The 17,553-nt window shown below is 40.3% G+C and overlaps 7 protein-coding genes across 7 annotated transcripts; all 7 read left to right on the top strand.

Annotated features, from left to right (window-relative positions):
- Positions 1 to 267: 267 nt before the first annotated feature.
- On the top strand, positions 268 to 3,189 carry TM35_000024600 (putative TPR-repeat-containing chaperone protein DNAJ; the record flags this gene model as incomplete). The annotated part of the gene is made up of 1 exon (XM_029021778.1): positions 268 to 3,189. One exon carries the CDS (start codon positions 268 to 270, stop codon positions 3,187 to 3,189), a length of 2,922 nt encoding a protein of 973 aa, XP_028887200.1.
- Positions 3,190 to 4,280: 1,091 nt separating this feature from the next.
- On the top strand, positions 4,281 to 5,354 carry TM35_000024590 (uncharacterized protein; the record flags this gene model as incomplete). The annotated part of the gene is made up of 1 exon (XM_029021777.1): positions 4,281 to 5,354. One exon carries the CDS (start codon positions 4,281 to 4,283, stop codon positions 5,352 to 5,354), a length of 1,074 nt encoding a protein of 357 aa, XP_028887199.1.
- A 1,825-nt stretch (positions 5,355 to 7,179) lies between these two features.
- Positions 7,180 to 8,580, top strand: TM35_000024580 (uncharacterized protein; the record flags this gene model as incomplete). Its single annotated transcript, XM_029021776.1, has 1 exon — positions 7,180 to 8,580. The coding sequence occupies one exon, from the start codon at positions 7,180 to 7,182 to the stop codon at positions 8,578 to 8,580; it is 1,401 nt and encodes a 466-aa protein (XP_028887198.1).
- A 1,070-nt stretch (positions 8,581 to 9,650) lies between these two features.
- TM35_000024570 (zinc transporter) lies at positions 9,651 to 10,958 on the top strand (the record flags this gene model as incomplete). The annotated part of the gene is made up of 1 exon (XM_029021775.1): positions 9,651 to 10,958. The coding sequence occupies one exon, from the start codon at positions 9,651 to 9,653 to the stop codon at positions 10,956 to 10,958; it is 1,308 nt and encodes a 435-aa protein (XP_028887197.1).
- Positions 10,959 to 12,198: 1,240 nt separating this feature from the next.
- Positions 12,199 to 13,551, top strand: TM35_000024560 (uncharacterized protein; the record flags this gene model as incomplete). The annotated part of the gene is made up of 1 exon (XM_029021774.1): positions 12,199 to 13,551. One exon carries the CDS (start codon positions 12,199 to 12,201, stop codon positions 13,549 to 13,551), a length of 1,353 nt encoding a protein of 450 aa, XP_028887196.1.
- A 481-nt stretch (positions 13,552 to 14,032) lies between these two features.
- On the top strand, positions 14,033 to 15,544 carry TM35_000024550 (DNA repair and transcription factor protein; the record flags this gene model as incomplete). Its single annotated transcript, XM_029021773.1, has 1 exon — positions 14,033 to 15,544. One exon carries the CDS (start codon positions 14,033 to 14,035, stop codon positions 15,542 to 15,544), a length of 1,512 nt encoding a protein of 503 aa, XP_028887195.1.
- Positions 15,545 to 16,122: 578 nt separating this feature from the next.
- On the top strand, positions 16,123 to 17,475 carry TM35_000024540 (uncharacterized protein; the record flags this gene model as incomplete). Its single annotated transcript, XM_029021772.1, has 1 exon — positions 16,123 to 17,475. One exon carries the CDS (start codon positions 16,123 to 16,125, stop codon positions 17,473 to 17,475), a length of 1,353 nt encoding a protein of 450 aa, XP_028887194.1.
- Positions 17,476 to 17,553: the final 78 nt, after the last annotated feature.

The following is a 17,553-nucleotide window of genomic DNA, read 5'->3' as shown; positions in this document are numbered from 1 at the left end:
CAGGATGAGTGAAGTTTGTTGCTTTTTATATTTCATTGTGTAGTATGTTGTGTTTTTTTTTTTTTTTTCTTTTTCTTCTGTTCCTATTAGTCTTCTTGGCATTGCCTTGAGAAAGTTTATATTTATCATTTGAGTCTGATTCTCATATCTATTCTCTCCTGTGTTTCTTTTTTTTTCTCTGTATTTTCTCTTTTCACTTGCCCCCTGTTTTCTTTTCTTCCTGTGTTCTTCTTCTTTGTATTACTGGCCTGCAGGGAGTTTGTAGGGATGAGTGTGCGTCATCTTGGCGGGGCCCTGCGGTGGGTGGTGGTGGAGTCCCTCGAGGAGCGCGTGGAGGCGATGCGGGGGCGGATCGAGCGGCTGGGACTGACCGGGGAGGCCCGGGCGGGGGCGACGGGGCCCCTCAAGAGTAGAGCCGGCGGCAGCGGCGAAGGGGGTGAAAAGGGGGAGGGCCTCCTGCGGGGGATTGAGCGACTGCGGCGGCGACTTCATGCGGAGCGGGTGCGGTGTGTGCGGGCGGGGGATGCGGATCGGGTGCGTCTCCTCGACCGCGAGCTGCAGGAGGCCGCGGAGCTGAAGGCCTGCGCCGCGCAGTACTTGAATATGTCCGCCGAGGAGGTGGGGGAGGCAAATAGCGAACCCAACACCCTCTCCTCGGAGTGCACCTCCGAAGGTTCCCTTTCCTCCTCATCATCATCTTTTTCAATTTGTTCCTCCAACTCTGGTGATTTTTCGCATTCTATACTTTTCTCGTCATATCCAGGTGCTGGGAAAAAGGGTGGAACCGCAGATTCAAAGAGGAATCACACAAAAACTATGTATAGTTCTCCTAATCAAGATAATGAGGAGGTAATTCGTCCGGATATTTCTAAAAGAGATGTTCACACTCAACCTTCAAAGAAAGGTCTGGGAGGATGGATGGCAGATGTGACAAATACCACTTCTGGTACCACTGATCAAACTCGTTATTCTTCTTCAGTGCCTAGACGTCCACATCCGCAGTCAGATCTTTTTCGTATTTATGGAGTTTCTGTACCACTTGAACGACCTCAGGTAAACCGACCAGGATCTGCTCAGGTATATCGAAGAAAATATAGTACCGGTAGTACTGCCTGCAATTCTAGTAATAGTAATCTGAAGAATACTGATACGAGACCAATGGAATGGGCTAATTCAACCACAGATAGTATTAAAGTAGTGGATGCGTCAGGCGCAGGAGTTTCTGTTGTGATGCGACGCATGGTGCGACCTATTTCACAGCAACAAAAACAGGGTGGAGATGTTGCATCTGCTACTGCTGCTGTGAATAAGCTAGACTTGACACGACGACCTGTATTAACAGTTAGACGGGATTTAAAAACTAGACTTAAACCACAAAATGCGATGCCTGGAATCCGCGAAGCAAATGAAGCTGCAGCTGTAGCAGTTGATGCGGCGATGGCTGCTGTAGGTGCGTCAACAACATCCGCACCGCAGACACCACGTGCCCCACAGACGCCACGTTTATCAGTTAAGCAAAATACTCTTAATAGACTCGGTAGTAACAATCACCTTTCGCGTCAGGGGAGTGTAGAGGGGAGCAACTTGGGGACAAAACGCCGTGGACAGAGTTTTCACTCTTATCGCACTCTTGATACTAATGCCGCCTTTGTACAATTACGCCGTGAGGAAGGAAATAAATATGTACAAAATAAACAATATGAAGAAGCGGTAAAAGCGTATAGTGAAGCAATTGAACGTGATCCTAACAGTGATATTCTTCTTTGTAATCGAGCTGTAGCATATTTATTCTTAAATCAACATGCACTAGCCCTTATGGACTGTGAAACTGTACTACGACGTTCTCCTTCTAATCTTAAAGCGCATTGGCGAGCAGCTAGAGCACTCCTCTATGGAAATAAAGTTCAAGATGCAAAGCGACACTACCGTATTGCACTTCAACTTTGTATAGACCCAGTAGATGAGCGCAGTATAGCGGATGAGGTAAAGGCAACACGAGCTTTTGAGATGTATTATACTCATATGAAAGAATGTCGCTGGACAGAAAGTGTATCATGTGCAGATCAACTGCTACGTGTATTTGGTTCTACTGGTATGTGTAGTTTACCATGGCACTGTCGTAAGTTAGAAGCCATGCTTCATATAGATTCATGGCGTACATTAGATTACATAAACCGACGTCGGGCATCACATCCCACAAATTCAGAACTTATGTTTCTTCATGCGAAGTGTCTATTTTTTTGTGCACATGATCCAAAATCAACACAAGAAGCACTTGAATTGATTCGTGCGGCTCGAAGTCAAAAAGGGAATGAGGGTAATACAGAAGACAGTCGTTATACTCATCTAGAGCGCACTATAAGTTCTTTTGAACGTCACCGCGATCGTGGGAATAGTGCATATGAGAATGGGGATTGGAGTGAAGCTTACATTGCATACACACGCTGTCTCTCACTTGATCCTCTTAATAAATCTCTTATTGCTGTAACATACTGCAACCGTGCTGCAGCTTGCATGCAAGGTGGACGCTGGGATGATGCATTGAGTGATATACATCGTTCAATACAGGTAAATGGCTCTAGCGCTAAAGCATACGCGCGACGAGCACGTATTTATCTTCACTTTCTCTATAATAGAGCTAGAGCAGGTATTGATTATCTTGAGCTTGCAATAAATGACCTCACCAAAGCTGTGGAGCTTGCCCCAACTGAAGAGAATAAAAAACAGCTTGCTGAGGTGATTAATATGCGACGTAAGGAAGAATTTTATAATGCTTCACGTACTGGTAGTAATAAAAACGATGATTCAGAAAAGCGCAACAACGAACAACAAGGCTCTCGTGCAGGAAACTCTTACCGAAACTCTGGTTCTTTTGATTCACAACGTAAATCCCCTAATGGTCGGAGTAACAGCAGCAGTGGCAATAACAACAACAGTAATAGTAACAGTAACAGTAATGGCAAAGCACAACTGCACTCCAAGATGCAGTGCGCACGGGTGTTGGGTTTAGACAACGCAGTCGGTCTGGATGCGAAGTTGCTCGCACGGGCATATCACGAGGCGGCATTGCGGTGGCACCCGGACAAGTGGGTTGGCGCAGGTCTGCAGGAACATCAGGTGGCGGAACAGAAGTTTAAGGAAATTAATATGGCCTACCAATCGTTAAAGGAGATGTTAGTGCGCTGCTAACAGATGGGCAAACAGAAGGTATGAAAAAACGAAGAAAAAAAAAAATAAAAAGAACACAGTGGTGATTACTCTCACTGTGGTTTCATCTTGCACTCCTCTCCCATTCACGAAAAAAAAAAATAATATTATGGTTGTCTTCTCTATCTTTTTCTTTTTTTTTTCTTTTCTTTCCTTTTTTTTTGTTTTTTACTTTTTTTTTGTTTTCGTTTTTTTTTTTTTTTGTTTCATTACTTCTTTCGTTTTCATTCTTTTTGAGTCAGTGATATTTGCAGAAGTTGTTATGGCGATGCAAAAATAAAGCGAACTGACATTATTTCAATGATAACATCATGTCACTATGAGGAGCGATAAGATGGTAAATGGGCAAAAGTGCATGATAGCGTGAAGGAAAAAAAATATATAGTAGGGTAAAAAAACAAAAAAAAAAAAAACGTTCGTGAATAAATATGTTTCATCTGTGAATGGGATGGTGGTGTGATGACTCATCGTTCTTTTAATCTTTTTTTTTATTCTCTTGACAGTTATAAAGAAAAAAAAAAAAGTATTAGATGTTTGTATAGATACTTTACGGTCTCTACTGTGCCGATGACTGTGTGTGTGTATGTATGTGTGTATTTGTTCGTGCGCACGAAAAGTGGCGGTACATAAGGAAATAAGAAGAAAGGATAAGAGGAAAAGAAAGTTCCCTATGTTGTCTCTGATGTTGGTGTTGTGTGGTTCTTACAATTACTGTTTTTTTCTTCTGTTTTTTTTTTTTTTTTTCGTTTGTTTGTTTTGTTTTTGTTCTCATTTTTCTTGACAGTATAAGTACAAAGACACATATAAACCGATATATATATATATATATATATATATATATATTGGTTATTCTTTTTTACGAAACCAAAAAAGAAAAAGAAAGAAGAAATTCACTGGCTACAGGTGCGTGCAGTGTTATTTTTGGGGCCAGGAAGAACAAACCGACACGTCTAGCGGGGAGACAACACCCCCACCTTTTTTTTTTTTAGTTTCCTCTGTATATATATTTATATATAGCACAAATTAGCAATAAGAGATCTGCGCACGGTTTCGGGAGATCACCTGATTCCTCAATGGGGGGAAAGGTTGCGAAGCCGAAGTTCCAACCACTACAATCAGTGACGTCGAGGAGTAATAGTTACTATAAACAAAAGGAACAACAAAAGACCGAGCAGAATGTCGGTTCCGATAGCAGAAACACAATTTCTAATGGCGATGTGGCTCCCACCGGTTCTTCTTCTCCTTCCCTAAAAAATGATGATCCGCGAGCACCTAAAAGGAAATCTTTTGGCACTACATCATCTCCTCATTCTCATAGTGGTTTGCAAAAAGAAGAAAGATGGGCAACCGTCACACCGGCTGCTGCTGCTGCCATGCGTGAAACACAAATTAAGATAGATTCAAATGTAGAATTAATTTCGACTATTTGCACTGATGGAAACGAGGTAAAGTTGGATACAACAAATACTAGTGGAAGTCCCAAGACAAGCTCTAGGCGTGTAGCTTTTCTTCCAGATAAATATGAAGAACCGGGGAAAGGTAATAAAAAATGTTCGCGAAAAGTTAGTTACAGATCTAGTGAAGGAGATATTGTGATTGTTAAGAGAGTTCCACAGGCCCTTTGCTCAGCATTTACTGTTGCTGCAACTATTGATGAAAATGATCGTCATAGTCCTGGATTTGGTGATATTTTTGACGATGATATTGAATATATACTTGATGATGATGATGATAGTATTGAACAAATTAAAGCTGATAGTAAAGATAGTGATGATGAAGCTAATGACAGTATTTGCAAGCATTTTAGTTATAATGACTCTAAAATGGCCACTGGGCGTCAAAGTGTAGCTACTTCTGGTGTTGCTCTTGGTGATAGAAGTGTAGGTGGGACTAGGACTAGATCTGGGACTGTTGACGGTGGTGGTGGTGGTCGTCGTCGTCGTAGTGGTTCTGTTGAAGCTTCCAATACTCTCAAGAATAGCAATTCTAAGAGCAGAAATGGAAAGACTTCTCCAGGTCGTTATATTACTTCTGCAAAGTTAAATCAGTCAAGACTAATAGGGACAATGTCTTCACACAAATGGATTTATCAGTGGCTTAAAGAGGTAGTGCTTCCAGAGGGACCAGACATTGTACGAGTGGTGTGAGGTTTTTGTTGGATTTGCAATTGTTTTTTTTTATCACTTTGTCTTTTTATTGTATTATTACAAATTATAAAATTTTTGCCTTTGTTTCTTCTGCCCAAGTCTTTGTCATTTGAAGTTTGTGCTTGTGTTCAATTGACTAGTCTGTTTGCATACTATACTGGTATGTGTGATTCTTTTCATTTTTGTACATCAAGTGCTACTTTCTACCGGTTGGTTTGCGTTTTGTGTCAACCATATTTTGGTGGTGATAAAAAAAAAAAAAAAAAAACAGCAGATTTGCTCAAGAATGTTAGTCTATAACCTTACATATATGTGGAGATTATAAAGGCTTTTTTTTTCTCTCTGATTGTATATGTCTTTGTGTGAGTGTTTTTTTTTTTCTCCCTTTTTCATATATTTGGCATATGGTCTTTTGCTCTATGTATATTATTATTATCATTATTATTATTATTATTATTATTATTATTATTATTATTATTATTATTATTATTATTATTCTGGTTGGGCTCTGCAGCGTGGGAGATATATCGTGCATATTTACTCTTGACAAGAGGGGAAAAAAAAAGGACCCAACTTCCTTGTGTGCTTGTTATCCATAGAGGGTTTATTATTATTATTGTTCCTTCCGCTGCTGTTGTTTCCTTTTCTCTGTTTTCCACAGCTTGAACTGGCTCAGTTGCAAATATGTAGAAGGTCACGGTTCTCTCTTAATGTATGGAGTAAGTGCCTTCTATCATTTCTTTTACTCCTATATTGGCTTCCTCTTTGGAGTTCTAGAGTGTTTCGCTCTTTATACGTCTAATTACACTTCTCATTTCACATCCTTTTTTATTTATTTATGGTAATTGTAAGAGAGGAGTGTGAATGGGAACGAATCCATATATTGTAACGTGTACAGACTTCTGTTTTTGATGATGATGATGTTGATGCATTTATGCCTGTGGAGTTGGAATCAAGGTAAACTCATTTGTTTTCTTTATAGTAAATGGATTTCTTCTTTTTTTTTTTATGATTTTCCCATTCTATACAATAGAACCTCACACTTTTTTTTTGTAACATTTTTCACTGAAATGCTTCCCCCTCATCTAATCTCCTCCTACCATTCGAAAGAAAAGCAAGAGGAAATATCGAATTGATGGGGAATGAAAAATGTAAAAGACCGACTCTGTGCATTTTTAGGGGATTCCCTGCCAATGTACGGTTTAGTCATGAACCTTTAGGAGTGAGATAAACGTAATTTTGGAATAAATGTGTATTGAATTTGTTGCTAGTTTGTTTTTGGTTTTTGATGTTGCTTGTGATTTTCTGGCGTGTAGACTTCTCTACTATTTGCGTATTACATGTAATTGAACTATATTGCCTGATTCGTGAGAATAGATGTCCACATGCATCTTTTTGTGAGTCTACACAGGCAACTGGAATTTGTCGACTTGAAGGCGGAAGAAACCGTATATGTCTTTGTACATAATGTTTTTTTTTTTTTTTCTTCTTTCTTTCTTCTTTTCTTTCTTTATTTCTTACTTCCATACTTCATGGTATGTGTAATGGACAACTGTATACGTGATGACAGTAATATCTGTTCTTTTTTTTGGGTTTTTTTTTTTTTATTGTGGAATTGTTTTCTTTTCTTTTTTGGTTTTTTTTTTTTTTCTTTTGAAATTGCGAAATTCTGCGTTAACAAACAAACAAACAAAAAGGAAAAGTAAAAGAAGGTGTGGTTGTGAGGAACACTTCCAAAACATTGGGCTTGAGTATTTAGTAGAATTCTGTTGCGGTTTATACACCCAAACCCGTCTCCAACTGTGTAACGAGAGAAGAAGAGATCATGTCAGAGTTTAAGCATGGCTTCAGTAGTTTCATAGATCACTATATACTCTTGCTGGCAGCACGCTTTAACGCCCCGTTGGATGCTGTAACTCTCTGCAGCAACAATACCAACAACAACAACAATAATAATAACAATAACAATACCAACGACGAGAGTAACTATAATAACAATCCGATGGAGTTGTGGGAGAATGTGGCTCGATGTGTACAAGACGTCCTCGCCCACCCGCAGACACCGGCGGAGCGGCGGGAACTCGCCCACATCGACGTCAGTCTTTTCACCGCCGAGGTCTGCCGCGACCGCGCACTTTACTTCCGCTGGCGCCTGCAGCAACAAACACCCGAGGCACCAACCGCCCCGCAGCTGACAAAAACAGACGGAAAGATTAAAAAGAACCATGGAGTGAGACCATCCGGCTTTGATATCACGAGGGACTCTATAAAGGATGAAGTAGAGGCAATTTATGCTGCTGTACGTGCGAGTCTCCCCAGCACACTTGGGATACAAAAGAGGGGCTCATCAACTACAGAAGAAGGTAAAGTAGCACATATGAACTACAATGGTAATAGCAATGCCATAATGGATGGATATGAGGAAGAAAGCGATGTTGATGACAGTGAAGTGGAAGTTGTAGAATTTGCAATGCGTACTGAACAGGAAGAATCACGAGATCGTGTGATTGCGGAGGCTCGCGATGCTCTTCTTACAAAGATACAGAAACTACAGGCAGAGTTTTATTCAGAACACAGACGGTGGGTGGATGTTCCCTATGATATGGACATTACACCTGCTGCTATTGCGGCTGCTACTACTACATCTTCTTCTTCTGTAGTTGATGGAGTTGGTAAAGCGTGTAATATGGATTACCACATAGAAGCAACTCTGCAAGAAAATACAACAGACGAAGAATTTCCACACATGTTGTCTAAATCGGCTATGCGTGAGGCGCTAGATACCGCAACACCAACGAAGGCTTCATCATTAAAGAATGCAACAACACCAACATCCAAAGTAGCAGAAGCAGCTATTTCATCACCAATGGATTTCATTGAGGTGTTAAAGCGAAGTGTTCATGTCAAACGTCCGCCACGTCCTTCACAAATGCGAGAGGAAGACTACAAGGTAGAGTATGGCGATATTCTGCTTTCACAGCCAAACGGTAATGACTTTGATGCCGCGGCTGAACTTGCTGTTTACAGGAAAGCTGCTGAGATCAGTGGTCTTCATCCGCCTGCAGCAGAGGTGGATAAACCACAGCGACAAGAACAAGGACTTGGGTTACGTTCAGTAAATGCTGTTGCCGCAATGGAGTCAGTACCTCAAAGATCACGGGGAAATAGATGGCGTGTAGTAGAATACGATAATGACAGTGACCAAGAGAGCGATGTCATGGATTGAAAAGGTGGTTAACGAAGGGGGAAAAAAAAAAAAAGGGAAGAAGAAAACATAACAAAAGAAAAAAAAAGAAATGAGTGTGATGATGATTTGTTGTTGTTGTTCTTGTTGTTGCTGTTGTTATTGTTTTTTTTTTTTTTTTTTTTTTTTTTTTTTTAGTCTGCGAAAGGGATGGAAAAAAAAAGACGAGCTGCAACATATATTCTATAGGATCAGTTCATCATGTACATATGGTATTATTTGTTTTTTTTCTTATATATACAATAACAAAAGAAATAAAGACAAACTGCCCATTAGGTGGAAAATGAACGAAGAATTATGAGGTAAAAAAAGAGGGTTATTTTTCTTTTCTTTCCTGTGTATTGAACGTGCATTTTTCTTTTTTACCCACTCTTCACTGGCAGAAAAGTAATCATGTGATTTGGAATAAGAGTAGATTACGGATACGAAAGAAAAAAAAAAACAGGAATACGAATGATTGCATGCATATGCATTTTTTTTTTTTTTTTTGAGTGTAAGAGCTATTTATATTCTGTTATCCTTCGGTTGCATTTTCTTTCTCTTTGTGTTCCCATTATTTGCGTGATAGATTTTCAAATCCATATGAGCTCTGGGGCTTTTTTTTTTTTTCTTTCTTGTTTTCTTTCTTCATTATTTGTCCTTTCCCTTTTCATTTTTTTCTTCTTTATAGGTTCTGTGTACGTTGTTTGTATTTTGTTATGGTTATCTTTTTTTTTATTTTAAATTTCGTCTCATTTGGTTGCCTTTTTGTTGTGCCGGTCTATTCACGGATGGAACCTGTGGGTAGTTTTACGAAAAGAAAAAAAAAAACACAAACAAAAAGGAGCTACACGAAACCCATTTGGAGTTTGTGAGCGGTGACCCTAAATTCTAGCATGCTTCTTTATTTTCTTTTTTCTTTTTTTATTTATTTATTTCCCCTCTCTCTTCTTTCTTTTCCACCTCTGTATTATATACATTCTTTTCTCTTCCTTTTTTTCTTCCCCTCCTCCCTGCAGGTCTCTCGCCCACTCCTCTTTTCTCCTCCCTCCTCTTCCCTCATCATCCGGCCGATGAACGCCGCCGTCCGCTGCTCCCGCCCGCCTCCCCCCGCCGACGACGCCCCCCGCCGGGCGCTGCAGGCCGCCATGGTAGTCTGCCTGGTGTTGCTCGCCGCCGAGGCCATCGCCGCCGCCGTCGCCCACTCCCTCGCCCTCGCCGCTGACGCCGCACACATTGCCAGCGATGTACTCGCCATCGCCATCGCCCTACTCGCAACGCATGCCTCCGCGTGGCCGCCAACCACCACCGGCACCTACGGATGGCGTCGCGCAGAGGTTGTCGGCGCACTTTTATCCGTCGTCACAACATGGGGACTCGTCGTGTGGATTCTTATCAGCGCTCTGGAGCGAGGCGCGGAAGTTATCCAGTGTGCAACAGACCCGGGGAGACGTGATTGTGAACCTATCAATGCAAAAATTATGGCGATCATCGGTATCTTTGGTATGTCTATGAACGTGATTTTGGCCCTGGTGCTTCATGGCGGGGCACATGGTCACAGTCACGGTACACTTGCCACAAACACCATGCACCACGCACATAATCATAGCCACAGCCAGAGCCACAGCCATAATGAAGATCATAACCATAGTCATAATCATAATCATGATCATGATCATAACCATAGTCACGGTCATCATCATGATACTCATAGGCATGCATATGGCGGTGAAGGAAGTGATGGCTTGGTCGATGTGGTTATTGAGCCAGATACAGCGGGTTTTTTGGTGGGATATTCAGACATGGAGAGGGATGAGGATATGGAGACTGTGCATTCACTGATGCCAGAGACCCATTCCCATAGTTATGAGTCTGATAATATGAATATACGGGCAACCATGCTACATGTTTTTGGTGATTGTCTACAATCTTTAGCAGTTATTCTAGCCGCATGTGTTATGTGGATTGGAAATGTCTGGACTAAGGGTTACTACATTAGTGCACATAGCTACTACAATCTTGCTGATCCTATATTGTCTTTCGTATTTGGTATTATTACTATATTTACAACAACTAGCTTATTCAAAGAAGTTGTCTCAATTTTGCTGGAAGAAGTACCGGCGTCCATTGACTATACAAATTTTTATAATGAGTTGATGCGGGTACCAAAAGTCTGCGACATTGAGGATCTGCATATTTGGTCTATAGGGCCAAATTTTAATATTCTCTCTGCCCACCTCTGTGTTAAGGATTGCTCAAGCATGAAAGAAGTTAATTATATTGTTAACAAAGCCACATCAAGGTGCAAAGAATTAGGGATTACGCATACAACTATTCAGTTAAATCACAAAACTACGGTATCAGTAAATGAAGTATCCTGACTATGTTTTTTTTTTTTTTTCCGTTGTTGCTGTTGTTGTTGTTGTAGTTTCTTTTGTACTTGTTTTTATTGCTGCATATATGGGACTAGAATGACATTGGGGTGTCTCTTTTCACTCTTGGCTGTCGTTTTTTTTTTTCCACGACTTTTTTTTTGTGTCTCCATTTGGGAGTGAATTGTTTTCTTCCTCGATGGGTCAAATGCTTCTTTCTTTCTTTCTTTGTTTTAATTATTCTTGCGTTTGCTGTATGTTTTCTGTGCTTTTCTTTGGGTGATGTATTCCACTACGTATGGATTATTCTTCAAGTGTTTTGGCGACTGTCTTCATCACTCCGTGAGGTACGGGAGTCGAAATATTTCGTTTTTACTCACCCCTTTGAAGTTAAGCGCGCGAGTGTAAACCCGAATAGGAGTTTTTCGCAAGATTTTTTTTTCTTCATTTTCATCTCTCTGTGTGTAGCATTGCAGCTTCAATGGGCGAATGGAAGCAAAAATAAGACTGATAAGAAGAGAAGATAATTTCTTTAGTTTTTTTTTTTTTTTCAGTTTATATCTTCAACATTGGCGTTCTTTTATCTGAAAAATAGAAGCAATTGGTGAAGGCACTTTGGGGATTTATGAATGTGCACCTTTCTTTGATTTGCTTCTCGACAGGCTTTTGTTATTGCGCCGCTCTCTCTTTTTTCTTTTGTTTTATCTTTTGAGACATACTACTTCAATGTGTCTTTTTCAAAAAGATTGCTCTAAAGTCGAAATATAATATACTGAACACAAACATACATTTATATATATTTATATATATGCATATATACGTTACAAATGAGAAGAAAAGGAAAAGAAAAATGATTGAACGTGAAAATAGAATGTTAAATAATGAGGTCTATAATCCGTAGGAGATTTGCTGGGAAACCGTTTGGTATTCTTTGGGTTTCTTGAAAGTATCGGGGAACCAGATAACTTTTATGAGTATTTTTCCGTGAGTATTTCGCTATATTCCTTTCCTTTTTTTTCTCTCTCTTTATGATGATGCTGGTTTTTTTTCCCCCCTCTTCTATTTTCATTCTTTTTTTCTGTTTTTTTTTTTTTTTTTTATCCAAGCGTTCTTTCCTTTTTTTCTCTTGTTAAATTCAAGCATATCAAAAGGAAGAGAAGAGGAGGAGGGAAGGAGACATTGATAAAAGAAAAAAAAAAAAAGAAAACAATAGTTACAACACAATTGTACAGTCTTATTAGATGTAGAAATGAGATCCACATTATCATTTTCTCAGTTGGTTAATAATAATAATAATCATCCCAACCCCACAGGATATAACGGAAAGAATAGGGTTTATATTGATAATGGGAGTGTTGCGCCTGCCTCGTGCGGTGAAACTGGAGATGCGGTGGTGTTAGCCCCTACGAAACGCACGTGGTTTGATAGTTCACCCCCTACAAAGAGAAATCAGTTTGTTTTTCCAAGTAATCGCTCAGACAGCGGTAGTGTTCCCCCACCAAATGGTTCTGCTTCTCCTGTGGATTGTGCCGTAAGACCATCTGAAATGGAAGGTATTGGAAGTATTGATGCAATGCGAAAAGAACTTATTCGACTGTATGATTCCAATATGGAACTACGAGCACAGATGAAGCGTTTACAGACATGCGTGGAGAAGACAAATGTAGTGCAGATAACTGAGTTGGAAAAGCCATGGCGCACACGGTGTACGGAGTTGGAAACGGCCCTCAGAGAAGAGCAACGTCAAAACCATGAGAAGGATGAATTAATTGCAGCTTTACAAAAGGAATTAACTATAGCTAAACGGATGATGACAACAATGCTAACAAGTAAAACCCCTCATAAAGAAAGCACAAAAAATACCAACAATGCACGTACAGAACCAAGAACTTTTAGAGAAGTTCAACGTTTCGTTACCCCATCATATCATAAAGATACACCGCTCGTGCAGCAGGCGGAAAAAGCCATGTCCAAGGTAAGACTTGGTCATTCTAATAGAGTTAACATCCAAGTATTACCGGAGAAGCAGATCACGAACCAGTTACCCTCACGTAGTCAGAGTACATCTAAATGTATACATTCCTCACAATCTCAGATAATTGAATGTCACCAAAACATAAATGATGAAAATGTGAATAAGGAAACAGTTTTCTCTGTAGATAATCCTTCTAATTCTAGATCACATTCGTCCAATATTACGAAACCGAAGCCATTGCAACAAGAAGAGCAGAAGGTAGCGGCGGCCGTAGCAGTGACACCATCATCATCATCACTTCTTATACCTCAGACTGGAATAACAAAAGTGGTTGCAATAGCAACGACAACTCGGACTCCACACTCTTCTTCTAGTCGTTCTTTTGTACCTCAAACGTTGGCCGATCTTTCTGCATCTGATGCAATTACACCATCCAAAAAGATTGCTAAGCCATGGTATGATGAAGATGAGGTTAAGGAAGTTGTAATGTCTTCTCGTGCATCGAGGTTGAGATTAGTAACTTCTCCGAGACGATTATTACGTCAGGGTCAGATAGATTCTTTATTACATGTGGGTCAATTGTGTACTCACCCGCATATTCAAAATATTCCCAATACAAGTAGATGAGTCCACTCTGGTCTACTCTACCAATTGAGTGTACGTTATTTATATATATATATATATATATATATATATATATATCGTTATTAGACTATATTTTTATTCAAAGATTTCTATTGCTTTGGGAGTTAAAATTCATTAACAACAAGAAAAAAGAAAAAAAAAACTGATTTCTTGAAATGAATTGTAGATCATTTTTCAGTTTATCTTTCTTTTTTTTTTTTTCTTAATTTCTGTTTTTTTATTATTATTTCTGTTTTCCTTGCGATTGTTGTTCACGTAACCTATTTATTTCTCTTGTTTTTTTTTTTCTTTTCTTTATGGGGGTATATGGTGAAAGGACGAGGAGGTTGGAGGTGGTGAACGCTGTGGAGGAATATATATTTTCTTTTCACGGTCAACAACGACAAGAAAAGAAAGAAAACAACTCCGGAAAGCCGTTTTTAAATAGAAGAAAATAAAAAAAAAAAAAACTGAGAAAAAATAGATGAATCCCTCCTTTCTTGATCAGTTGCTCGGATTTCCAGAGCGTGAAACTCTGTTGATGGATTGTCCAGCCCTTGCAGTGTTTTGTTTTCAAGAGTTTGTTGCTTCTATGCAGAACGGGAGACGTGTAACAGATCCTATTCTTTTGGATGATGAGGTGAGAGTTCTATTCTCCATTACATCACCGGCAGAACTTACAGAAAAGATATTTACGGCTCCCCAAGAGGGTAAATCAACCCATCCATTTTGGTCTGCACTGCGAAAGTCACTGGAATGTGCATGGGATCCTTTTCCAGAAAGTAGTGGAAATTGGTGTCTTTCAGAAGTGGGAGGAAATGCCCGAATTTATGGACCGTCAATGAAGCGAATGCCACTTGCAAATGTTTCTTTACAGAACGCTTTGAATACAAGTCGTAGTATTCTCCGCATGGTAACAGCATGCGCCCTTGCAGGGTCTATAGATCCTCTTGGAGAGAAGCGTGGTCAACCAATAGCTTCTATGCTACAATATTCTCGTTTGATCCCTCCCTCGCCAGAAGTCACTGGAGTAACTTCAGAGGGTTTAGGTTTTTGCATGCAGTCTTTGCAGCAACAGTGGTGGACACTTGTATCGGTAGCACTGGATCGTGTACTAGCCTTAACGAATAAAAAGGGTGTAACACGTTCTGAACTTTGGAAGTTGCTGGCCATTTTGTTTATGCTTGATACGAGTAAGTTTGTTTATTTGTTTCCTTCAAAGGAAAAAGATTTAGTAGCTTTTCACCTTTTAGCGCGCCTTTCAGAGGTTGGACTTGTTTATCCATTAATGTGTAACGGACTTCGTTGTTTTGTACTCTCTCCCCATTTTCATCATGCGCTTAGCTGGAGTACCACAGCTCCCCTTTGTACTGTAGCGTTGCTTAATGATGAGGGTGGTCCATCAAACCGTGTGCGTCGTGAAGATGAGGACACTATAATTACAGAGACTAATTTTCGTCTTTACGCCTATACACGAAATCGAGATCTTTTAAATATTCTTGATCAATTTGCAGTAAAAGAAGCTGAAGTAGATAATATGATTGCATGTTACCGTGTTACACGTGCGTCTTTTGCTGCCGCTTTGCGCAGAGGTATTAGAGCTTTAGATATCCTACGATTTCTAGCTGTTAAAGCACACCCCTCAATGTTGAAACACTATCATAACAGTAACGAAGGTTCTTCAGAAGAATTATATACAAATGTTAGTAATGTCGGAAATAGGTTTTTAAATGCCTCTGATACCTATATTGGTGGAGTCATCCCACAAGCTTTTTGTGATCAACTACTTACTTGGGAGAGGGAATGTCGACGACTTGTATTTCGTCATGATCTTGTTCTCCTTCGAAATCTCAGTGCTACACAGAGAGAGGTAATAGTAGATCATCTTTGCCGGAGTGGAGAAGGCTACGCGGTGGTACATCAAGAGAATGGTTACATGGTTGTTCAACGTGACACCTATAATCGTGTGTTAGCGCCTCTTATTCCTACGGATTGAATAAATGATGGAATTAATCATCCGGAGCGAGAAGTTGTGAGTATACCTTTTTGAACTTGCATTTTTACACATACACACAGATGGCATCATGCAGGAAAAAAGACAAGAAGAAAGAAAAGGAGAGAGTTTTCTGACTACCATGAGTGGAGCTGGTTTATGAGGGTGTTTTTGTGTTTCTTCCATTCTTTTTCCCCTTCATACTCACTTAAACTACCATGGATATTTCCTTTACGTGCTCAGATGTTTTTTTTTTTTTTTTAATTGTCAATGTACGTTATTCTCCTCTTTTTTTATTTATTATTGTTATACTTCTGCAATTATATTATTGTTTTTCTCTTCTTTTTTTTCTTCTTCTATTTTTAATAAATTCATTGGGTAAGTAGCCAGTAAAAAGGGGCTGGAGGGAGGTAAGAGTCTCTGAATTGGGTACTCTTTATCCTAACTTCTTTTTTTTTTTTTTTCTTTTCGACAGTTTTGTTTTTGTTCTGTGTCGTTGTTTCTTTGGTGTTTGCTTTGTGATTTATTGTTTCTCCTCTGTGTGATATCGATAAGGTTACGGAGGGTGTGGTATACATCTAATGCGGCGAGGTGCTCCTGAGTGGTTTACGCGCGGCCCGGCGCGAGATCGTTTTCACCGCCTTTGGCCGTGGGCGCTGAGCAGCACGTGTGCGGTGATGTACTTTCTCAACCGCGAGCCGTTTGACGAGATGGCGGGCACGGTGGTAACGAAGATCCGCCGGCCGCTGCTCCGCACGATGGAGTGGATTGAACTCCACGACGTGGACCCCGAGACGATGGCGCTTGAACTGCCGCCGGACGTTATCTTCGGCCCCCTTGAGTTCCCGCAGCAAATGCGATTTCTCCTCGCCGCGCTGCGGGCCGACAATGAACTCGCCGACGGCTATCTTGCCCGCGTGTTGGTAGACCACATGGATCTCTCCCTCGATCCACCTATCCTGTCGGAGGCCGATCTCCTTGCCGCGGGCGGGCGGGATCTTCTTAACTTCGCCATCGATGACTTTTTAGGAGAAGGGTCAAGGAAGGCACGAAAACATATATTTTTTAGACCGGACGAATTTCTTCGCCTCATCAATTTTATCGCCGTGTACCCAACTCTCACAGATTACTTTGTTAACCAGCGTAATGGAGTGGATCTGGTTTTTCGAGCTTTAAAACATAGTCGTGATGAGTATGCACGTGTTTTAGCTTTGAGATCAGTTTGTCTGTTTTGTTTTACACAACGCAATGATGGTGATGTGGAGCGCCGCATTTTACAGGCTAATGCCATGAAACAAATTGTAGAAGCGTACAAACAAAGCACTGGTGACCCAGCTGACACACGCTTTATTACTTTGGTGATATCTTCTATTTTACGTCACTACCCTAAAGAAGGTGGGAAAGAATTTGTAGATGCTGATGGTGTAAATGCTGCCGTACAAAATTTAAATATTGCTCGTTATAAAGGACTTCCACAACATATTCGAGTTCTTCATGACGCACAGAAACTTCCAAAAGCTGCAGTCGGTACAAAAACAACAAATAGTCGTATTGAAGATGCAGATTTTATTCCAGTAGCAATGGGTGTATTAGATGCTTTCCCTGAGTTTTATGAAACTGCCGGTGATATTTTACGTCTCTTAGAAGATATTGTTCCTTCAGAAACGACTCCATTTAGCTTGCTAGAGTATCGCGCAATGCCAATTCTTTCAAAATTCTATGTTCGTTGGAAAGATGATAACGTTTTCCAGACAGATGGAACCCGCACACAAGTGGTGCGTTTATTTAGGATGATGCTAGATGACAAAACTTGTCAGCGGTGTTTTGATCCAAGTGTTGCATCCTATGAGTTGCAGGAATGTATTCGGACGGCGAAAGAGGCAATTCGGGTAGAGGAGAATTCTGGACAACTCCAACAACAAATGGCGGCTTGAAGAAAAGGTCTGCACAGATGCAGGGAGGAGGATTAAAAAAAAAAAAAAAAAAAAAAAAAAAAAAAAAACGAAAAAAAA

The sequence above is a fragment of the Trypanosoma theileri genome (genome assembly GCF_002087225.1).
Source record: "Trypanosoma theileri isolate Edinburgh chromosome Unknown TM35_Tth_2_V1, whole genome shotgun sequence".
In the NCBI taxonomy this organism is placed as follows: Eukaryota; Euglenozoa; class Kinetoplastea; order Trypanosomatida; family Trypanosomatidae; genus Trypanosoma; species Trypanosoma theileri.
Note: the sequence above shows the minus strand (reverse complement) of the source record. Positions and strands in the feature narration are given on the sequence as shown.